At 35.6% G+C, this 18,913-nt stretch overlaps 1 protein-coding gene across 1 annotated transcript; it reads left to right on the plus strand.

Moving 5' to 3' along the window:
* The first annotated feature begins 391 nt into the window (after nucleotides 1–391).
* On the plus strand, nucleotides 392–18,674 carry Rs1 (Dead-box helicase Rs1). Its single transcript, XM_088236254.1, has 14 exons — nucleotides 392–606; nucleotides 684–770; nucleotides 2,045–2,177; nucleotides 2,501–2,601; nucleotides 3,855–4,044; nucleotides 5,303–5,535; nucleotides 7,951–8,078; nucleotides 8,796–8,993; nucleotides 11,492–11,745; nucleotides 12,031–12,104; nucleotides 12,611–12,791; nucleotides 15,525–15,710; nucleotides 16,429–16,565; nucleotides 17,994–18,674. Exons 1-14 carry the CDS (start codon nucleotides 508–510, stop codon nucleotides 18,336–18,338), a joined length of 2,346 nt encoding a protein of 781 aa, XP_088092380.1. The 5' UTR covers nucleotides 392–507; the 3' UTR covers nucleotides 18,339–18,674.
* The last annotated feature ends 239 nt before the right edge of the window (nucleotides 18,675–18,913 follow it).

The following is an 18,913-nucleotide window of genomic DNA, read 5'->3' on the forward strand; positions in this document are numbered from 1 at the left end:
TTATAAGTCGTATATTCAAAATAATTATCCATTGGATTGTTCTCTCTAGGTATAGTCATAAAGGCATTACCTGTCATCGGCTGGCTTAGGTGATCAGAAATATAAAGGAAACATGATAAGAACAATGTTATAATAATAAATATCTAAACAAATATTTTAAAAGGGGAATATGGAAGATTATAAATTTATAAGGCTTATAAATTTTTATTGACTGGTTGACACAGTTCTGCCCACGTTTGAATATCGATATTTCTTTCATTTCCATTCAATGAAAAGGTAAAATAAATATTACCAAATATTAATTTTCAAAATCGATGTATTGAAAAATCGACTACCTATTTATGTTGATTTTCGCATCCTTAGTCTGAAATGACAGTAAGATTTAAGATTTAAGATACTTTTGTTGTCTTTACTTCGGTACATGTGTTTTTTGAAGTTTGAAATGTGTTTTCGGTTTTGATTTTAGAATTTCGTTTAGCGGTTCTAATTTATAAAAAAAACATAGTGATGGCAGCAATTAAAAGAAAATACTCCGATCTTATTCGCACAATCAACGAAGGCGAGGAAGTGGAAGATCTCTCTGACAAATCCGACGAAGAAGTTGACGTACGTACACATTTAAATTATTTCATAACCTCTCAACTCGTTGTTTTTCAACAAATTAATACATTTTTCTTTTCTAGTATCAACCCACGAAGCAGAAAAACAAAAAGCAAGTGGATTTTAATCCAAATTTCCAATTTGTCTCCACTGCTGCTGATTATAATAAGGTAATATCATATATATTTAAGTATTATTTGCTATAATTTATGTTTCTATTGTGCACTTTTGCCTAAAGTACACAGCACTCCTCCAGCCTCTGCCCAGAGTAAGAAAACCTGAAAAAATCTGAAAACCCTTGAGGAGGGGATTTTACCTAAATAAATCAAAATTGACAATCTGATTCTTCAAACCGGGGAAATTTAAAAATTACCGTTATATATAAATATATTTGGATAATTTATATAGCGCCGTTTTTGTGAAAATCACCTCAAGGGCGCTGTTCAATAAATAAATATCCCACCACGTCTTGCAGCTACAGAGTGCATGGACGGTTGGGATTCTTGTTCCTCGTCTCCAATTATGATATACAGGAGCTAGATTGCAGCACGTCTCGCAGCTACAGAGCGCATAGACAATAAGAAATCTAGCCCCTATTTACATTTTTTTATTTTTTATTTGGCAATAAAGTTTAGAGATTTAGTGATATTTGAAAAAAAAAAAAACAAATTAATAAAAATAGAAGTTAGATTTACAACAAGTCTTGCAGCTACTGAGCGCATGAACGGTTGAAATTCTAGACCTCATTTACTAAATTTGGATATTTGATAGTTGATAACATTTACCTATTGAAGCCAGATTACTAATCGTCTTGCAGCTACAAAGTGTATGGACGAGTGAAATTCTGGCAACTTAAAATTATCAGTAAATTTACAAAAACAAACATTGAGCATAATAGTAAATTTGTAGTGTGATCGTGCTTAAAAGTAAATAATTAAAAACTAAACAGATAAAGCATTTCAAAACTATGAATAACATAACAGATAAAAACATCCGAAGGGTAGCTTTCATAGATTTTGGGTAGTCACTAGTCACTGTCGCAGTGTCGCAAAAGTGCAAACACATGTTGTTTGCTAAATTCCTAGAAGATGGTCCAGTCCACGTGTAGTTGCCGGAAGGGGAAAGAAGCCTATTGTTCCAACGACTTTGCATCCATTTTAGTCTGTATTATTTCGTTTTATAATGAGTATGAAATTCCCGCTCAATTTTATTTATTTTTTACATTATTATTAGACAAACGTGTGTATGATAGTGGTTTGAGGATTGACGTATCATTTTGTATGTACGAGTATATTGGAAAGATTATTTTAAATCTATAGTTATTTTCTGAACACACCTCGTATATTTTAAAAAAAAAGGAATGTTGAACTTTATCCAATAATATTATTTTATTTTGGATACCTTACCAATAAGTAAACATATTTATTGGTTTTTCTTCTTTCAGGATACATGGGATGATCTGGCCAAGTATGTGAAGAGAAAAGTGAAGAATAAAACTGAAGATAAAATCAGTAAAATGCGAGAACAAGACAAGGATGATGTCGACATAAAGAGTGAAGATGAATCTGATGATGGAGGTAAGTGGAGGGCGGAGAACTGATTAGCCAGCATAAGCATCTTTGACGGATAGTCTTCAACTTTCCACGGTATTTGTATCTCTTCGGATTCATAATACAGTCGAACTTGGTTATAACGATCACGGAAATAGTGAGATCTCGGATATAATGAGAAAACATTATGTGATGTTAAGATTCGTGATATTGTTCCACACAAATTTTAATGGCCAGGAACAAATAAACGTGAATCGTGACGTATTAGGGGCCTGGCCAATAATGGAATGATCGTTTTTGCGGGAATTCAAAATTACAAATTTAAATAATGTACGATGATTTGTTTGCAGATGCAGGGTGTGATGATATCAACTTATCTGATGATGAACTCAAAAAGGACAATATAAAACTTAAACCAAAAAAATTAACCAAGAAACAGAAATTAAAACAGGTATTTATTGCATTATGTTTGCTTCGAAAAGTAGCGTGGATGCTTGGACTAGGTAACTATTCGTATGCTGATATAGAGTCAATGTTAAATATTTCTAGTCTACAAAAATGTAGAACTAATATTGACTCCATATATATGTTCGGCATACTAAATGGTATAATCGATGTGCCATCATTACTGGGACAGGTAAAATCCATATTCCGACTCGTAGGTTAAGAAACAATGAAGTAACTGTTCATCGATCAGCATCGAACCTATGGTCTCGATTCTCCAATGACCCGTCTTTGCCGTATTGTTAACTCAAGACAAGATCTGGACTTTTTTTGTTCCCAATGACTAAACGAGCACTAAATAAATAGTCCAGATCTTGTCTCGATGTCCCTTATGTTTGTCAATGCTTCTTTTTTAATGTTTTTAACTGTTCTTATATTGTAATATTTATCCCTATGAATTGTATAAATGGACAATGTCCGTAAATAAAATGAATATATAAATTATACCCCTACCCTGCATTGGTACACCAACCGCAGCATATCTTGATCTCAGTCCATGCGCTTTGTAGCTGCAAGACGTGCTGTAATCTAGCTCCTATCTGTTATTAAACCTCAGACAAAACTTACTCTTTCATACCGAAAACCATAGAACTAACTATGGTTTTCATTCCCCTATGCCCAGAATTCTTAGGTCTGCCGACAAACATACCAGTCTTGATTTCTTTGATAACAAGTTGTCTTCTTTCAAACGATCACTGGATCAAATTCAATTATAAACACCTCTCTCCCGCTTCTACTCTCACCGAGTCTACTTTCACTTTCTACTTTATAATCATTTTCTATGTATAAATAATAATTTCTATGTATTAATAATTTATAGCCGGGTTGTGGTCCCGTGGTAGTATTGTGGACTCACGGGTCAAAGGTCCGAGGTTCAAATCCCACTCTACCACACCTCGATTTCCATTTTTCCACCACAAGTTATTTACGACTTTTAGGAAATAGGCTAAAAATTTAAATGTCTGAGTAAATAATAAGAACACAAATATTTATCTTTTTACCAAAAAATGTCCTTAAAAAAATGCCCATTGGGCGTATAAATAAATAAATAATAATATGTTGTAATTGGAAATGAGGAACTACAATCCCAACCGTCCATGCACTGTGTAGGTGCTGGGGTATTTATTTTACATTAAAATAATTTTTGACTGCAACGTTTTTATTACAATTTTTGTGAACTCATTCTTGTGAATTTTCCAGGAACTCGACGCAATAGACAACCCGGTAGTGGAGTACGATTCTGATTATTTCGAAGAGGCTCAGGAGTACGACGAGAATGCCACTTTTTACGCTATGAACCTCTCCAGGCCCCTGCTAAAGGCGATCGGAGCTATGAACTTCGTCCACCCCACGCCCATCCAGTCGGCCACTATTCCCGTTGCGTTGCTCGGTAAGTAAGAAAATATAATTATTAGATTGTACGTAGTTGATTACCCAATCATTATTTATTTTTAAACCCTCATGGATTACATTCATTCAACAAAAAAAAATATTTTTCAAATTTACATTCTATTGTCAATGATAAAAAAACAATATCATTACATCCTCAATATCTGAGGATTTTTTAAAAGCATGACACCATAGAATTAAGTCCAGAAACCGCATACGAACATCAAACAGAAAATTTAATTAAAAGTATCAAAAATTTTGTTCCACTGAGCAATTTCTGCTTTAACTACAATTTATAAAAAAAAAAAATTCTGAGGTGGCTGGTTTTTTCCTAAAAACCAATTTAAAAAACAAGAGAGAAATAAGTAAATTTTGAAGCCAAATAAAATTCTGACATAACTGTCAGTCATAGAATTAAAAATAGTCCAGAAACCGCATACGAGCATCAAACAGAACGCGACTAAACTACTCATAAATGAGTAGGTTTACGTTTTGATCCATTAGTTTCTTTGTAGTTGTCACTCAATACACAACTCCTGATTTGAATTTTACTATGCCGTGTTGTATCCTTTTAAAGTGTGGAAATACTGCTAGGATCTTAAAGAAACAGGATGGGATCACATTTCATGTGCAACTAGCAAATGAATGTGTAAGTAGCAAATACATTACTCAAAAATTGAATTATTTTTCATCTGTCAGATTGTCGAAGAAATCAAAATGGACATTTCGTGAGTGTTGCAAGGGTAGTAATTTTTTTTACCCTACTTTGCTCATCTAATGAGAGAACTAATTAAAATTGGACCTCGGATTAAACATCTCTGTGGTGAATATTTGACCGACATTATCTTTAAAACATTAAATATTATTTAACATGATATAAAAATATGCGTTTTATGTAAAATAAGATTTGTTTTATATTTTATGTTCAAAGTTCATTAATTCAATTACTCTTATTAAATGACCCTTTACTTATCTACTCTGTTGTGTCAGTCAATATTTCCGCGTGCACAATAAAATTTTAGAGAAATTAACAGATTGCTTTTTTTTACCTTACATTTGTGTTATGATTATATTATGTTTATAGTTATAAAAAAAAAAATATTTTGCTAGTAAATTTTTTTCAGTACCTTTTTTGCCAGACCCTTAAAAAACGTAATTTAGGGGTTTTACTCTATCTCTAAAATTATAAAAATGCAACTAGATGTTATAAATAAACTAAAACAAAACTCCCTCATTACAGTGTGTTTGTTTTCGCGCAGGCAAGGACGTGTGCGGGTGTGCGGCCACCGGCACAGGCAAGACGGCCGCGTACATGCTGCCCACGCTGGAGAGGCTGCTGCACAAGGGCTCGGGCGCGGCGTGCACCCGCGTAGCCGTGCTCGTGCCCACGCGCGAGCTGGGCGTGCAGGTGTACCAGGTCACGCGCCAGCTAGCGCAGTTCACGCCAGTGGAGATAGCCATGGCGGTCGGGGGGCTCGACCTGAAAGTGCAGGTAGGGATGCGTGTGCCGCGTACATGCTGATCACGATGGAGTAAATATCTTTAAATCATATCTTTCTTTGCTGACAATACAAAGTTGTTTGCCAACCCAACAATAAGCCACCAGCAAATCCAAGATGACCTTTATCAGATTTTTCAATGGACAAAAGAATGGCTCTTAACGCTAAACCCTGAGAAATGCATCGTGCTACACATTGGCCCTAGAAATCCGAAAATAATATATACCATGGATGGAAATCAAGGGCAAGCAGTGTCACAAAAAGATCTCGGAGTTGTGATTACTTGTGATCTTAAATGGGAATCCCATATTATCCAAATTGTCAAACTAACGCACCCATTCCCTCTTATACTTAATAAGGAAAACATTAGCTCACATCACCCAAGATTTGTTCCTCAAAATTTAAAAAACATGTTCGTCCACTCCTGGAGTATGCCTACCAAATCTGGAGTCCCTATTTTAAAAAATACATAGAGTTGTTGGAGACAGTGCAGAGAAGAGCAACTAAATTGGTAGTTTCTCTAAGAAATAAATCATACGAGGACCGCTTAAGGGAGCTCAGGTTAAGTTCACTGGAAGAGCAGAGGCAGTGCGGGGACTAGATCTTAACTGAGCAATATAATGTACCCAAGTTGAAATCAATGTTCGCTATGAATGAAAACCGCCATCTCAGAGGTCATTCATTGAAACTAAACACTGCCTCCTTCTCATCCAACCCCGGGAAGAACTTCCTCACAAACCGAGTTGTGGAGAAATGGAATGGCCTTCCCGAGAAAGTGATCGGTGCTAGTTCAGTTAATGTTAATTAGACGCACACAGCAATAATAATAATGTTTGGATAATTTATATAGCGCCATTTTTGTGAAAATCACCTCAAGGGCGCTGTACAATAAATAAATATCCCAACACGTCTTGCTGCTACAGAGCGCATGGACGGTTGGGATTCTAGTTCCTCGTCTCCAATTATGATATATTACAATTATGATATATATGATCTAGATAACAGAACGTCTTGCAGCTACAGAGCGCATGGACAATAAGAAATCTAGCCCCTATTTACATTTTTATTTTCAAATTTTTTATTTGACAATGAAGTTTAGAGTTTAAGTGATATTTTAAAAACGAAATAAAAAGCAAATTTATAAATTTAGAATTTAGATAACAACAAGTCTCGCAGCTACTGAGCGCATGGACGGTTGAAATTCTAGACCCCATTTACTAAATTTAGATATTTGATAGTTGATAACATTTACATAATATGATAAAAATAATATGATAGCTAACATCACAAAAAGTCTTGCAGCTTCAAAACGCATCGACAAATGGAATTTCAACAACATAAGAATGATTTTAAAAAGTTAATAATAAAAAATAATTTTAAGAAACGCAATAATAATACATTGAGCAAAGAACTAGTAAGTATGGCAATTAAGTGAACATGTAACAGCACAAAAAGTAAAATATAAAAAACTAAACAAAGATACCATTCCTTAACTTATTATTAAGGTTAACAAGACAATAGACGATACTCAAACTCGTCAATGTTTTATTTTGGTGTGCAGTAAACAGGATCTATTGTCTTTTTCCTAGTAAAAACACTTGGTTCACATTATTTGGCTGTTCCCTGGGATATGATAGTAGAAACGCATCTGTGTGCGTAGTGTAGAGTGTAGGTACCAAGGAATATATCCGCTTCTTTTCAATTTTGTTTGTTATTACTAAACGCATGTTTCCCGCCTAAAATTTCTGATTTCTGATCAATGTATAATGTTTAATAACCATGTACACTTGATATACACGCATCAGCTAAAATGCTGCTAGTGTATTATTAATAATTAATTTTAAGAAAAATCACACAAAATTGTCTATTTTATCTTCTTCATTTGCCTCTCCTACCGGAGGTTGGCGACCATCTTTCTGAATTCATCACGATCCTGGGCCGGCCTAATCAGCGCTGCTGCATCCGGCACTCCGAACCACTGTCTGAGATTTCTGAGCCATGATGCTCTTATCCGTCCCATACCCCGCCTGCCCTCTATCTTTCCTTCCATAATAAGTTGAAGAAGGGCATACTTCTCACTGCGGAATATGCGACCAAAGTATGAGGCTTTTCTTCTTTTGACAGTGGTCAGTAACTCGCTCTCTTTGTTCATAATGCTTAAAACCGCTTCATCGGAGACGCATTTTTAAATGGTAAATTATATAATTTCCTTATTTTATCAGACATAATATGTATATCATCACCGTTCAAGCAAGTGTCACTAACCCTAAAAAGAGCTGAATATGCCATTCAAACTGTAAAATTATGTTCTTTAAGAGACAAAAGATCACTTAGAAAAAAGTTGCGTAAATCGAAATTATTTGTTGTCCGTGAAAAACAGTGTGACTTATCCTTGTAATTCATTTCAGGAACAAATTCTACGTAAGAATCCTGACATAGTCATAGCAACACCGGGTAGGCTGATAGACCATCTGAAGAATACTCCGTCGTTCAGCCTCCATTCTATAGAAGTGCTCATTCTTGACGAAGCCGACAGGTAAAACTTGACATGTATAATTTTTCTCTCTGTTTTAAGTTTCCTTTTTAGAAAAAAAATGTATAGATGAAGGACAGTATGGGTCCGAATGTATTCCCTCGAAGAACACCAAATGAAATTTTGTTCTATCTTGTTTTTAATTATAACAACTGTGTAACATACACCATTCTGCCTATGTTTAAACATCCACATTTCTCCCCTGAATCTCACCTCGCAAATCTCACCCATATGATAAAGGTTTCAGCTCTTTTACTTCACAAAAGTCAACAGATGGAAGAGTTGAAGAAATGTGGATGTTCAAACATAGAATGGTAAATGTTACACAGTGTGTAAAGTGGCCACTTAAACCAGCCAATGACAGGTCATAAGCCCTGTAAATATCTAGAATTCCTTCCATATTCCCTTCTCAAAATGTTTTCTCTTTCTGTTGCAACAAATTTAAATCTAAATAACTCCCTAGGGAGAAAATCCAGCCTGTCTGCAAACGTTTGGACATACTCAAAACATTGTAAAGTAAAAGGAAGCTATCCTATCTGAATTTTCTTTCGGTAACATGAAAAATGTTAATTTCTAAGAGATACAGTTTAGTAAAGACATCGCTCTTCCTACTGGCAATACCGGGCAATAAATGGCGGGCTGGTTCTGCAATCAGGAAGATAAAACTGCTTAAGGTGTGGATAGCGATTTGATTATATTTACTCATTGTATCGTGTGCAGGATGCTGGACGAGTACTTTGCCGACCAGATGAAGGAGATCATCAAGATGTGCTCTCCGAAGAGACAGACCATGCTGTTCTCTGCCACTATGACGGAGCAGGTGAAAGAACTGGCAGCCGTGTCCCTCTCCAAGCCCGTCAAGATATTCGTCAACTCCAACAAGGAGGTCGCCTTCAATCTCCGCCAGGAATTCGTCAGGTTAAATTTTGTTTTATTATTTCCTTTTTAGGGCGGAATGAAGCCAAAAATATGCAGAGTGCTATTGTTTAATTATTTTTTTCTACCTTCAGTCGACCCTCAGAACTCCTTTGGCGGGCGCCACCCGCCTGAAATAAAAATAATGGCGGGAGTCACCTGCCCAAACAAATTGCCATGTAAAAAATGTGTTAAAACTTTCCTATTTTTTGACATAAAATGATATTATTACTACCATTTTTTGAGAAAAAATAAACTATTATAAAAAATATTTTTTAACAATGCTTGATGGAATTCCATTGTAATGGATAGTAATCTAAAGATTATGCTATCCCATTGAATCATATATAAATTTATTGTATTTTCGCATGTACATATATATTGTGTATGTATGTGTGTATATATATGTATGTATATGTGTGTATATGTATGTATGTGTATATGTATATATGTAGTATATATGCTATATATTTGTATATTGAATTGTATTTTTACATTTAATGTAAACTGTACTATTTTTTTTCTTTTCTTCTCTTTTGGGCTATAACTGTTTTTCTATTTCTTCAATATTATTTTTATTTATAGGAAACATATTCGAAAACCATATTTGCCGCAACAAATCGGTTTCTTAGAACAGGCATTTGCCCATATAGGAACCGATTGCAACATTAGGCATACTAATATTTCTGGCTTGCCGACCCTTCATATACTGAGCCTACTCCTAGTACAAGCAGAATTTGCCAGAGTGTTTTTTGTGCCATTTTTGTAACAATGTATGTATAAACTAATAAATACACTAGAAATGATGTTATAACCTATATTTATATAAAAGTTATTAATTTAAAATACTTACACTTCCACTTATTTATTTGACCAATTAGCACTTTCACCCTCTAATGGGCATCGTCAGACTGGTGAATATTATACAGTGTACGGATAAATTATCCTATGTTAAATTAATAACTTATATGTAAATATAAGTTATTACATCATTATTATACATAGAGAAAATTCAGTAGTTTTTATTTTATTTTTTTATTTGTTAATAGACTATTAAACTAAGCCAAAAAATTCTATTTTTAAATATCGTATTATCAGCGCTACGATTTTTCAAAGTTTTTTATTTTTTAAATAACTTTTTCTTTCTTTTCCGGTTATTCTCGATCAGTTCTTCCCATCGGTCCATCCACGGCAAGCAAACCGGAAGTGTTCCATAACTCTCATACCATAGGTTGATCCATATGAAGCAGTGACGTCATTCAAAGTAGTTCGTTTTTTACTATTTTCAGGAAACTTTGCCGTACAATTTAATACCAATTTTTACCGCGCGCAAGGAAACATTTATTGGCTAAAGTTCCTCGTTACTCGATAAAACAGATTTTTATTTTAAAATGCGAAACAAAATATACTCCATTTTTAAAAGTTTCATTTAATGTTTTTGATGACGAAATAAGATGGAAAGTCACATTTCTTAGGCAAGGTAGAAAAAGGTTAATTCTAACACTAAGCAGTGTGCACTGAACGAAATAAAAACGGAAGGAGAAAAGAAACCGCATAGTTTTTGAAACATGTTTAGAAACCTGGTCTGCACCCAAGATTGTGTTTTAAAAATACCAACAACAAACCATCACGCCGTTTCCCCGTAGGGGTAGGCAGAGAGGATAGAACGCCATAACACTCTATCTTGGCATACAGACCTCGCTTCCTCTACATTCATACATCTTCTTATGCATGTACGCCGATTATTCCTACTTTTGACATGTCCATCTTCAAGTATTTGATGGACTTGATCGTGCCATGTCTTTCTCGGTCTTCCTCGTTTTCTGCATCCATCAACATTCGCATCGTAGATCCTTTTAGCCGTTCTTTCGCTGTCCATTCGCTCTACATGTCCAAACCGACGCAGCACCCCTTTCTTGATTCTGTCAATAATGCGTGTCTCAGCCTCACACACTTCACGGATCTCGACATTTGTGCACCTATCATACATCGTTTTACCACACATTCGCCTGAGGGATCGCATTTCGACAGCATTCAACCTACTTTCATCATTATTTTTCCAATTCCATACTTCGCTCCCATACATTAGAGTTGGAACTAGAACTCCGTTGTGAACTGCTAGTTTAGCCTCCTGCGATAAACATTTGTTTGCCAAAGTAGATTTTAGTGCACCGTTCACCCTGTTCCCGGCACTCACCCTCCTTTCAATATCTTTATCGGCCTTTCCGTCCCTAGTAAACATACTTCTCAGGTACACAAATTCTTCTACCTGATTCAGAATATCTCCGATCACGCTGATCTCACATTTAGTTATATTTTCATCCCTTTCAAAAACCATCACTTTCGATTTATCAACATTCATAAGCAAATCGCTTTTCTTGCAAAGAAAAAAACAGTACATACAATCCACTGTGTTGTTTTACCATGCCGGATGGATTTTAGGTGCGAAATGGGCCAATCCAGTCTGTGTAAATACACGTTTGTCTCTTTTCCACCATCAGGATTCGCAGCGGTCGCGAGGGCGATCGCGAGGCGCTCCTGTGCGCGCTGGTGTGTCGCACGTTCCGCTCCCAGTGCATGGTGTTCGTGGGCACCCGCGCTCTCGCTCACCGCATCCACCTGCTGCTGGGCCTGCTGGGCGTGCGCTGCGCGGAGCTGCACGGCGCCCTCCCGCAGCCCCAGAGGCTCGCCTCCCTCAAGGAGTTCAAGGACGAGAAGGCCGACATACTGATCGCCACCGACGTAGCGGCCAGAGGTCAGTTTCCCTCCTGTCTATCAGAATAACTTAAAGATTTCTATACACGGGGTTCTTATCGGTACCTTGAGAATAACCTTCATGATGCATTCTTGTGCTTAAATAATTCGTTTAAGATGTGTAGCTGCTGCAGATCCCCATCCTATTAACCCATATTCTAAATGAGACAATATTATTTATTAATTTCAATTAACAGTACAGTCATAAATAAATCAGATTTCTTTTGTATATGTATTTGAATTATCACACGGGCCGAAAAGGATTATGAAAATATATTTATTTTAGGTTTGGACATCAGTGGAGTAAGGACGGTTATCAATTTCGTAATGCCGGCTACTGTAGAACACTACATTCACAGGGTAAGACTTCAATATTTTTTTATTATTACGTCTATGACATAAAAACCGGAATTTTTTTGTGATGTAAATAGGAACTAGATTACTTACCGTCCATGCGCTCTGTAGCTGCAAGACGCGCTGTAATCTAACTCTTATCTGTTATAATTGAAAAAAATCATAATTGGAAACGACGAACTAGAATCCCAATCGTCCATACGCTTTTTAGCTGCAAAGTGTGCTGGGATATTTATTTACAGTAATTTTCACAAAAATGGCGCTATATAAACTATATAAAATAAAAATAATAGACAGCTTTGTAAATACCTAGATTTCCAAATACATATTTCAATAGTTCCTTCGTCTTGATTGAGATATCTATACGATATTCCCTTCGTCTCTGTTGAGACATTGGTCTCTTCACAACTGTGTTCCTCTAATCAGCTCAGACACATTGTAAACTCTGATATTTCCTATTTTGTATATATGTATATTTTTTTACGCTATCTCATTCTCGTTTGTGCGCGCAGGTGGGTAGGACGGCGCGAGCGGGCAGGGCCGGGGTGTCGGTCTCCCTGGCCGGGGAGAAGGAGCGCAAGCTGGTGAAGGAGATCGTGAAGCGGGCCCAGAACCCCGTCAAGGCCAGAGTTATACCTCTGGAGATCCTGGAGAAGTACAAAGCCAAGGTGGAACAGCTGGATCCTAAGATTGGTAAGCCTAAAGCAATTTATTGTAGAAATAACAACCTACCAGTGGCGAGCGGTGATATTTTTTATAGGTAATCTGCAAAAAATGTTCATTTATTTGTACCTACATAAAGGTACACATGTGTAAGTTATGTGTAAATGGCTATTTTTCTGTGGTTCTGTAAACATCATCTCTCTACTTAAGCTGTTGACAATAGAAGATTACTACCAATATTTTATCAAATCAACTCAAACAGCATAATTAGTAACTTCGCAGTATTCGCGTCAATACGAACTATTGTCAGAATTCGTTTTTACACAGATCGTGTTCCACTTTTAACAGCTTTTTTAACCATATAGATATCTATCATACAGGATTACAATTATTTAAAAATAGTGTATTGAAAACATTTGAATAAAACTCCTGTTCATCCCTTTTTCTCTTACACCACTTCACATTACAAACATTAATATTATTATTTTTAATCAAATTTCTCTTCTGAAATTTGTATTACTGCTAAAATCGCTGTAATGAAATTTTATCGACTACTCTTGGTTCATTTCACTTTATATTGCTTTTTAAAATTTAAAGATTACTTGCTATATCTGTTATTCTTTCTTTTTTCTCTGCTGCATTGACATGTTTTTATACTTTTAATTACTTATATTATATATGTATATAAAATCAATATATTGCTGCTCTTACTATAATGTGCAATTAATTTTGAAGATGTTTTTTAATTTGACTTAAATTCATTGTCTTATATTTCACTTAAAGATTCTTCTCATCGTTTCCTTGAATCCCTTAAAATATGTATGTGTATATTTATGTTTTTCTTTTTTTTTAAATGTTATAACTATTTTATTTTATTTTTACATCTGAGCATGTTTTTCATTCTTTATTTTAATTCTTAACTTTTAATTACTTTTACAAATTTTCTTCATTTTTAATATTATTTCCATTTGTAAATACTAACTACAAACTTTAAAATAACTTTTTTTGCTTAAATTTTAATGTTTAAACAACTTCCATTTATCAATATTATGTATCTTTTTTGGGTGATACCGTGTATATTGGATTTGATCCGACGTTTCGGCTACCATTGCAGGAGCCATCTTCAGGGAAAACTGTGTGTTTTATAGAGAAATGTATGTGTTTAAGTACTAGTAATTTGTACCGTGTCACAGTCAGCAGTAGGCACATTTCTAGTTTTGTAGGAAAGAATAATTATGTTTATGTACTAGTAATTTGTACTGTGTCGCAGCCGGCAGTAGGCACATTTCTATTCGTTTTTGTCATATGTAGTGCTGGGAACCATGTTGAATTTAATTTAAGCCCGTCGTCTTTGTTTATAAAGACAATTATCTTTGTTTATAAATTCAAATATCTGTAATCTGCAAGCTTACTCGAGAAAGAAAAACACAAACTGGGTTTTAAGGAGTTAAATATAGTATACATATTTGTATGCAGATATAATCTGTTAGTTTCTTTGTTACCTGAGAACGGGCTGGACGGCGATATTTATATTTATTTTTGGAGGAATATATAAACGGAAATGAATGTTGTCCCATAAATATAACAGCTCTAAAATATCATTCACGATAGTCAAATATAATGGTAAGCTGCGCGTAATTGCTTATACGAACGGTTCGCCCCTGCAACTAACATATGTATCTAGAAATTTGGAATACCAAAACTCAACACGAAACTCTCGACGTGGATGTAGCTGATCTAAGCGTAAGACGTCTGTCAGCTAATGCAAAGTTCCCTTAGATGTTCTGGAGCAGACATGCTCCGCTTAGGAGTTGATGTGGATAAAGAAGAAGAATTACGCCAAATATTATATTTTATAATTGACTGCCTCATTAGGTAACCCTGAATTGGGGCAGGAACTGCACTTTTTTCAGGTCAGTAGCTATTTAACACAAATCCCTCACCTTGCATATATCGTAGACCTACATAAAAAATTAAAGGTCTTCTTTGCTAGCAAAAAGCACGGCATCGTCGGCATACGTATATGCTACATACAACTTAAGTAAGTGCAAGGTTATGAGATTATATTGTCTGGAAAATCCAATCATTTACGACTACTCACTGAACGATGAAATATTATCATCTGTGTCTAGTATACGAGATTCAGGTATTATACTTGACACTAAACTTTCTTGTACAATTCATATTGAACATGTTATCAATAAATCCTTAAAACTCCCTGGATTTATCAACAAAAGCACAACTGACATGAAAATTATCAATACCCTTAAAACTCTCTTCTGTTCCCTAGTTCGCCCGCACCTTAAGTATTCCTCTGTTATCTAGTCTCTAATATATCTTCTCTTCAAGACCGTCGAAATAAATCCGACCTTATAATTCTATTTAAAATTCTCAACTCACTCTCTGATGCGCCTGAACTACTGAGCTCAATAAAATTAAATATCCCAGCTAGAAACCTCAGAAAAAATTTACTCTTTGATACCGATAACCATCGAACTAACTGTGGTTTTCATTCCCCTATGCCCAGAATTCCTAGGTCTGTCAAAAAACATACCAGTCTTGATTTCTTTGATAACATGTCGTCTTCATTCATACGATCACTGAATCTCACCTCTCCTCTTCCGCTTCCACTCCCACCAAGTCTACTATATACCATTTTGTCTTTCTACTTTCCTTTATAATAATGTTCTATCCATGAATATGTTCTTGAAATTGCCCATTGGGTGTATATATAAATAAATATGTAATTTTTCTAATTACCAGAAAGTATCCTTCAAGAAGAGTATGCGGAGCGCTTGCTGGCGCGGGCTGAGAATCAACACAACCGCATGGAGAAGAGGCTCCAGGGGGGCGCTGGGGGCCCGGAGCGCCCCTGGTTCCAGACCCCGCAGGAGAGGAAGGCCGAGAAGGAACGTCTCACTCTAAAACCCAACTCCACTACCAAACCAGGTTAACATCATATTCTAGTGGTTTAAGAGGTTCAACCAGAGAGTAAGTTCCGTTTGACAGGTTAAAGCCGTGGTTCTTAACCGGTGCTCTGCGAAATTATGAAAACCAAAATTTAATGTTGAACAAAATGAAGGCATGTATGATTTTTTACAATGTTTTCAAAATTATATCTGGTGTGCTAAAATGGCATATTAAAATGGATATTTTTGATAACTTGAATAGCTTCAATGCCAGCATTCAAGTAAGAAAAGAAAAAAATTTACATCCATTGACAAATTGACAGCCTTTGGAAAAAAATAATTTTTTGGAAAAATCGCATTTTAGAAAAAAAAAGAGTAGATATGTTTCCTTTGTTAAATGAAAACACTACTGAGAAAATTACTTGAGCTATTACAGAACATTTAACTTTATTGGAAGAAAATATTGAATATTACTTTCTTTCAATAAATATAGAAAATTATGACTGGATACGAAATCCTTTTGCGGCAATTGATAGTTCCAGGGATACATCGAATTGTGAATTTTCGTATCAAGAAGAAGAACTATGAATTGCTCTATCAACAGATCGTACTCTAAAAACAAAATTCTCAGAAATAACTCTGGATGAATTTTGGATTTTTGATGCAATTATCAAAGAAGCCCTTGCTAAATGGCGTTATGGTTTGTTTGTCGTGTTTAGTTTGCGATTAATTATTTGCATTTTTGTATTTTTCCATAGCTCCAGCGAAGAAACAGGATGCAGATGGGAAACCAGAGAAGCCGGGAAAACCAGATATGAAAAGACAAAATGAGAAGAAGTCCAAGAAATTCAAGAAACTCAATCCGGAAGAGAGAGCCGAGGCTGAGTTAGAAAAGGTCTGTTAGCAATAATATCGAGCCATAATCGGCAGAACAACGGGAGCGACAAATAGTGAAGAAGAAAAATTTGAAGTTGTGCAGGAGAAGGTTTTTTTGAATTTTGGTTCCATTTATGTTTTTTTAATAATTCGGTAAATGGGATTTATAATGGCTGGTTACTGCCAATGCTGAAACGACAGCCAATTGTTTAAATACCTTCCGCTTTTAAGATAGTGGCGGTAACGCTGTTTTGCCTATAACTCTGACAGTGCGAGCTATCGTAACCGCCTACATTGTCGTCGGTTACGTTGTTTTGCTTAGCTTAAAAATAATATGTCAACATATTTTTTTTTTTTTTAAGAGTGGAATGATGCGGAGTTATACATAGAAAACCATAATTGGCCTGTAATTTTGGTTTGTTTGTAAATATTGTATTTTTTTTTGTTATAATGGCTGTTGTTTTCTTTTAATAAATAATGTGGCAGGTGAACTTTATGTAACAGTGTGTAAAGTGGCCACTTAAACCAGCCAATGACAGATCATAAGCCCTTTAGATTCTTTAAAATGTTCTTCATCTCTTTTTTAATACTTAAATAATTAGATTAATAATATTATCACTTTTGACTTCAATTTTAAATAATTGTAGCAATCGCCTATGAATACTCATTTTTCCAATTTAAAACTACTACTACTACCACCACGCTTTTTCTCCTTAGGGGTAGGCAGAGAGAATGGACCGCCACACACGTCTATCCTTGCATACATTCCTAGCTTCTTCCACATTCATACATCTTGTCATACATGCCCTTCAGTTCTGTCTGCTTTTGACATGACCAGACTTAAGATTTCGGTTTATCTGATCATGCCACGTCTTCCTCGGCCGTCCTCGTCTCACGTTACCGTTCATTTTCACCATATATACTTGTTTTACCATTCTTTCGACGTCCATTCGTTCTACGTGACCAAACCATCTCAGAAGCCCTTTCTTAATCTTATCAATTATACTTGACTCAGATTTACACTCTCGCCAGATTTAAATAAATCGATCATTTTTTTAATGTGTAGTCATTACACAGCACTGTAACACGAGGAAGTGTTTGGCAAAGGTTAATTTTGGTACAAAGTATCAATCAAAATTCTTGGTTTAGTTATGCTTATTTAGTTTAAAGGCCAGACAAATTTAACAGGTTTTGGAATGCTTTTGGGAAAGAAAAATAATGTCAATAGGGAAGTATGCTGAATCAAAGGTGAAATGGTATCTTTATTTACATGAAAATGTTCATGTCATACTGTACCATGTGCGAGATATCTCATTTTTGGCACCTAAAGGGTTAGTTGAAATAATTTTAAGAGTTATTGCTTCAAAGACGTTGAAAGTTTTTTAATACGTCTTCAATAATTAATATCTGCTCTATTTTTACACTAGTTATTTTTAATCCGTTTCAGACGGCCCAGCTTCAAGTCAGGCTAGCCAAGCGGGCGAAACGTCCCAAGAGAATACAGACCGTCTACGACGACAAGGGAGCCGGCGCCGCCAAGGCCGGCCAGAAGAGGAAGGCCGCCGGCAGCTTCACCAGGGACCTCACGGACACTTCCAAGAAGGGCGCCAAGAGGATGAGGTACGACGCCAACGTCAGGCAGAAAGAAATCAAAACGGGGAAGAGCTTCGGCCCCAAAACGGCCAAGAAAAATAAGACCAGTTCGAAAGCCCCCATCGGGAAGAAAGGGGTCAGAGCTCCCAAGGGAAAGGCGTTCGGAAAACCACAGAAAAGCAAGAAAAGTAAATTCTAAAAAAATTGTGTAGTTCACAATAAATTATCGCACCCCCAGACGGACACTGTCGTCCAAATTTGCAGTTTAACCACAGGAGAACACTCGCGTATCTATGATTTTTTTTGAGTGAGGTAAACCACAAACTTCAGTATTCTTTGAAATCAATTGAGTAAAATATGTAATTCAAGGGCTGAAATCAAAAACAGCATTATTATGCTGTTAAGATTGTCAAGAGAGTTAAATTTTTCAGGGGAGAGAAAAAATTTCCCAGCACGTGACGTGTGTTCTTTTTACCAAAATTGAACAAACTTTAAAGCTTTGTAGTTCATGTCATGCGTTGTTTTTAAATGAACAGTATAAACAAATCCATAGAGAATATCTGTACCTCAGAGGCAGACGGATGCAAATCCAGATTTTGATGAAATAACATTTCGATATTCGTATCCAGTTTATGATCATGCATGTCCATTGAGTTTGAAGAAATGTTAGTCTTATAATGAAAGAACCAATGTATTAAGATACTGAAAATACAAATAATGCTATAAATTATTAAAAATCACTTAGAGAAAGTAGATTCTTTAGACTTTGGTTGA

Source organism: Micrasema longulum, unplaced genomic scaffold (assembly GCF_059751315.1).
Source record: "Micrasema longulum isolate JH-2025_06_02 unplaced genomic scaffold, ASM5975131v1 h1tg001527l, whole genome shotgun sequence".
In the NCBI taxonomy this organism is placed as follows: Eukaryota; Metazoa; Arthropoda; class Insecta; order Trichoptera; family Brachycentridae; genus Micrasema; species Micrasema longulum.

Bases quoted from the DNA above. Each gene is read 5' to 3' on its own strand.
- Rs1 (XM_088236254.1), top strand. From the start codon at position 508: ATGGCAGCAATTAAAAGAAAATACTCCGATCTTATTCGCACAATCAAC. The intron at 771-2,044 runs GTAATATCATAT...TTCTTCTTTCAG, and splicing joins CTGCTGCTGATTATAATAAG to GATACATGGGATGATCTGGC. The intron at 16,566-17,993 runs GTCTGTTAGCAA...AATCCGTTTCAG, and splicing joins CCGAGGCTGAGTTAGAAAAG to ACGGCCCAGCTTCAAGTCAG.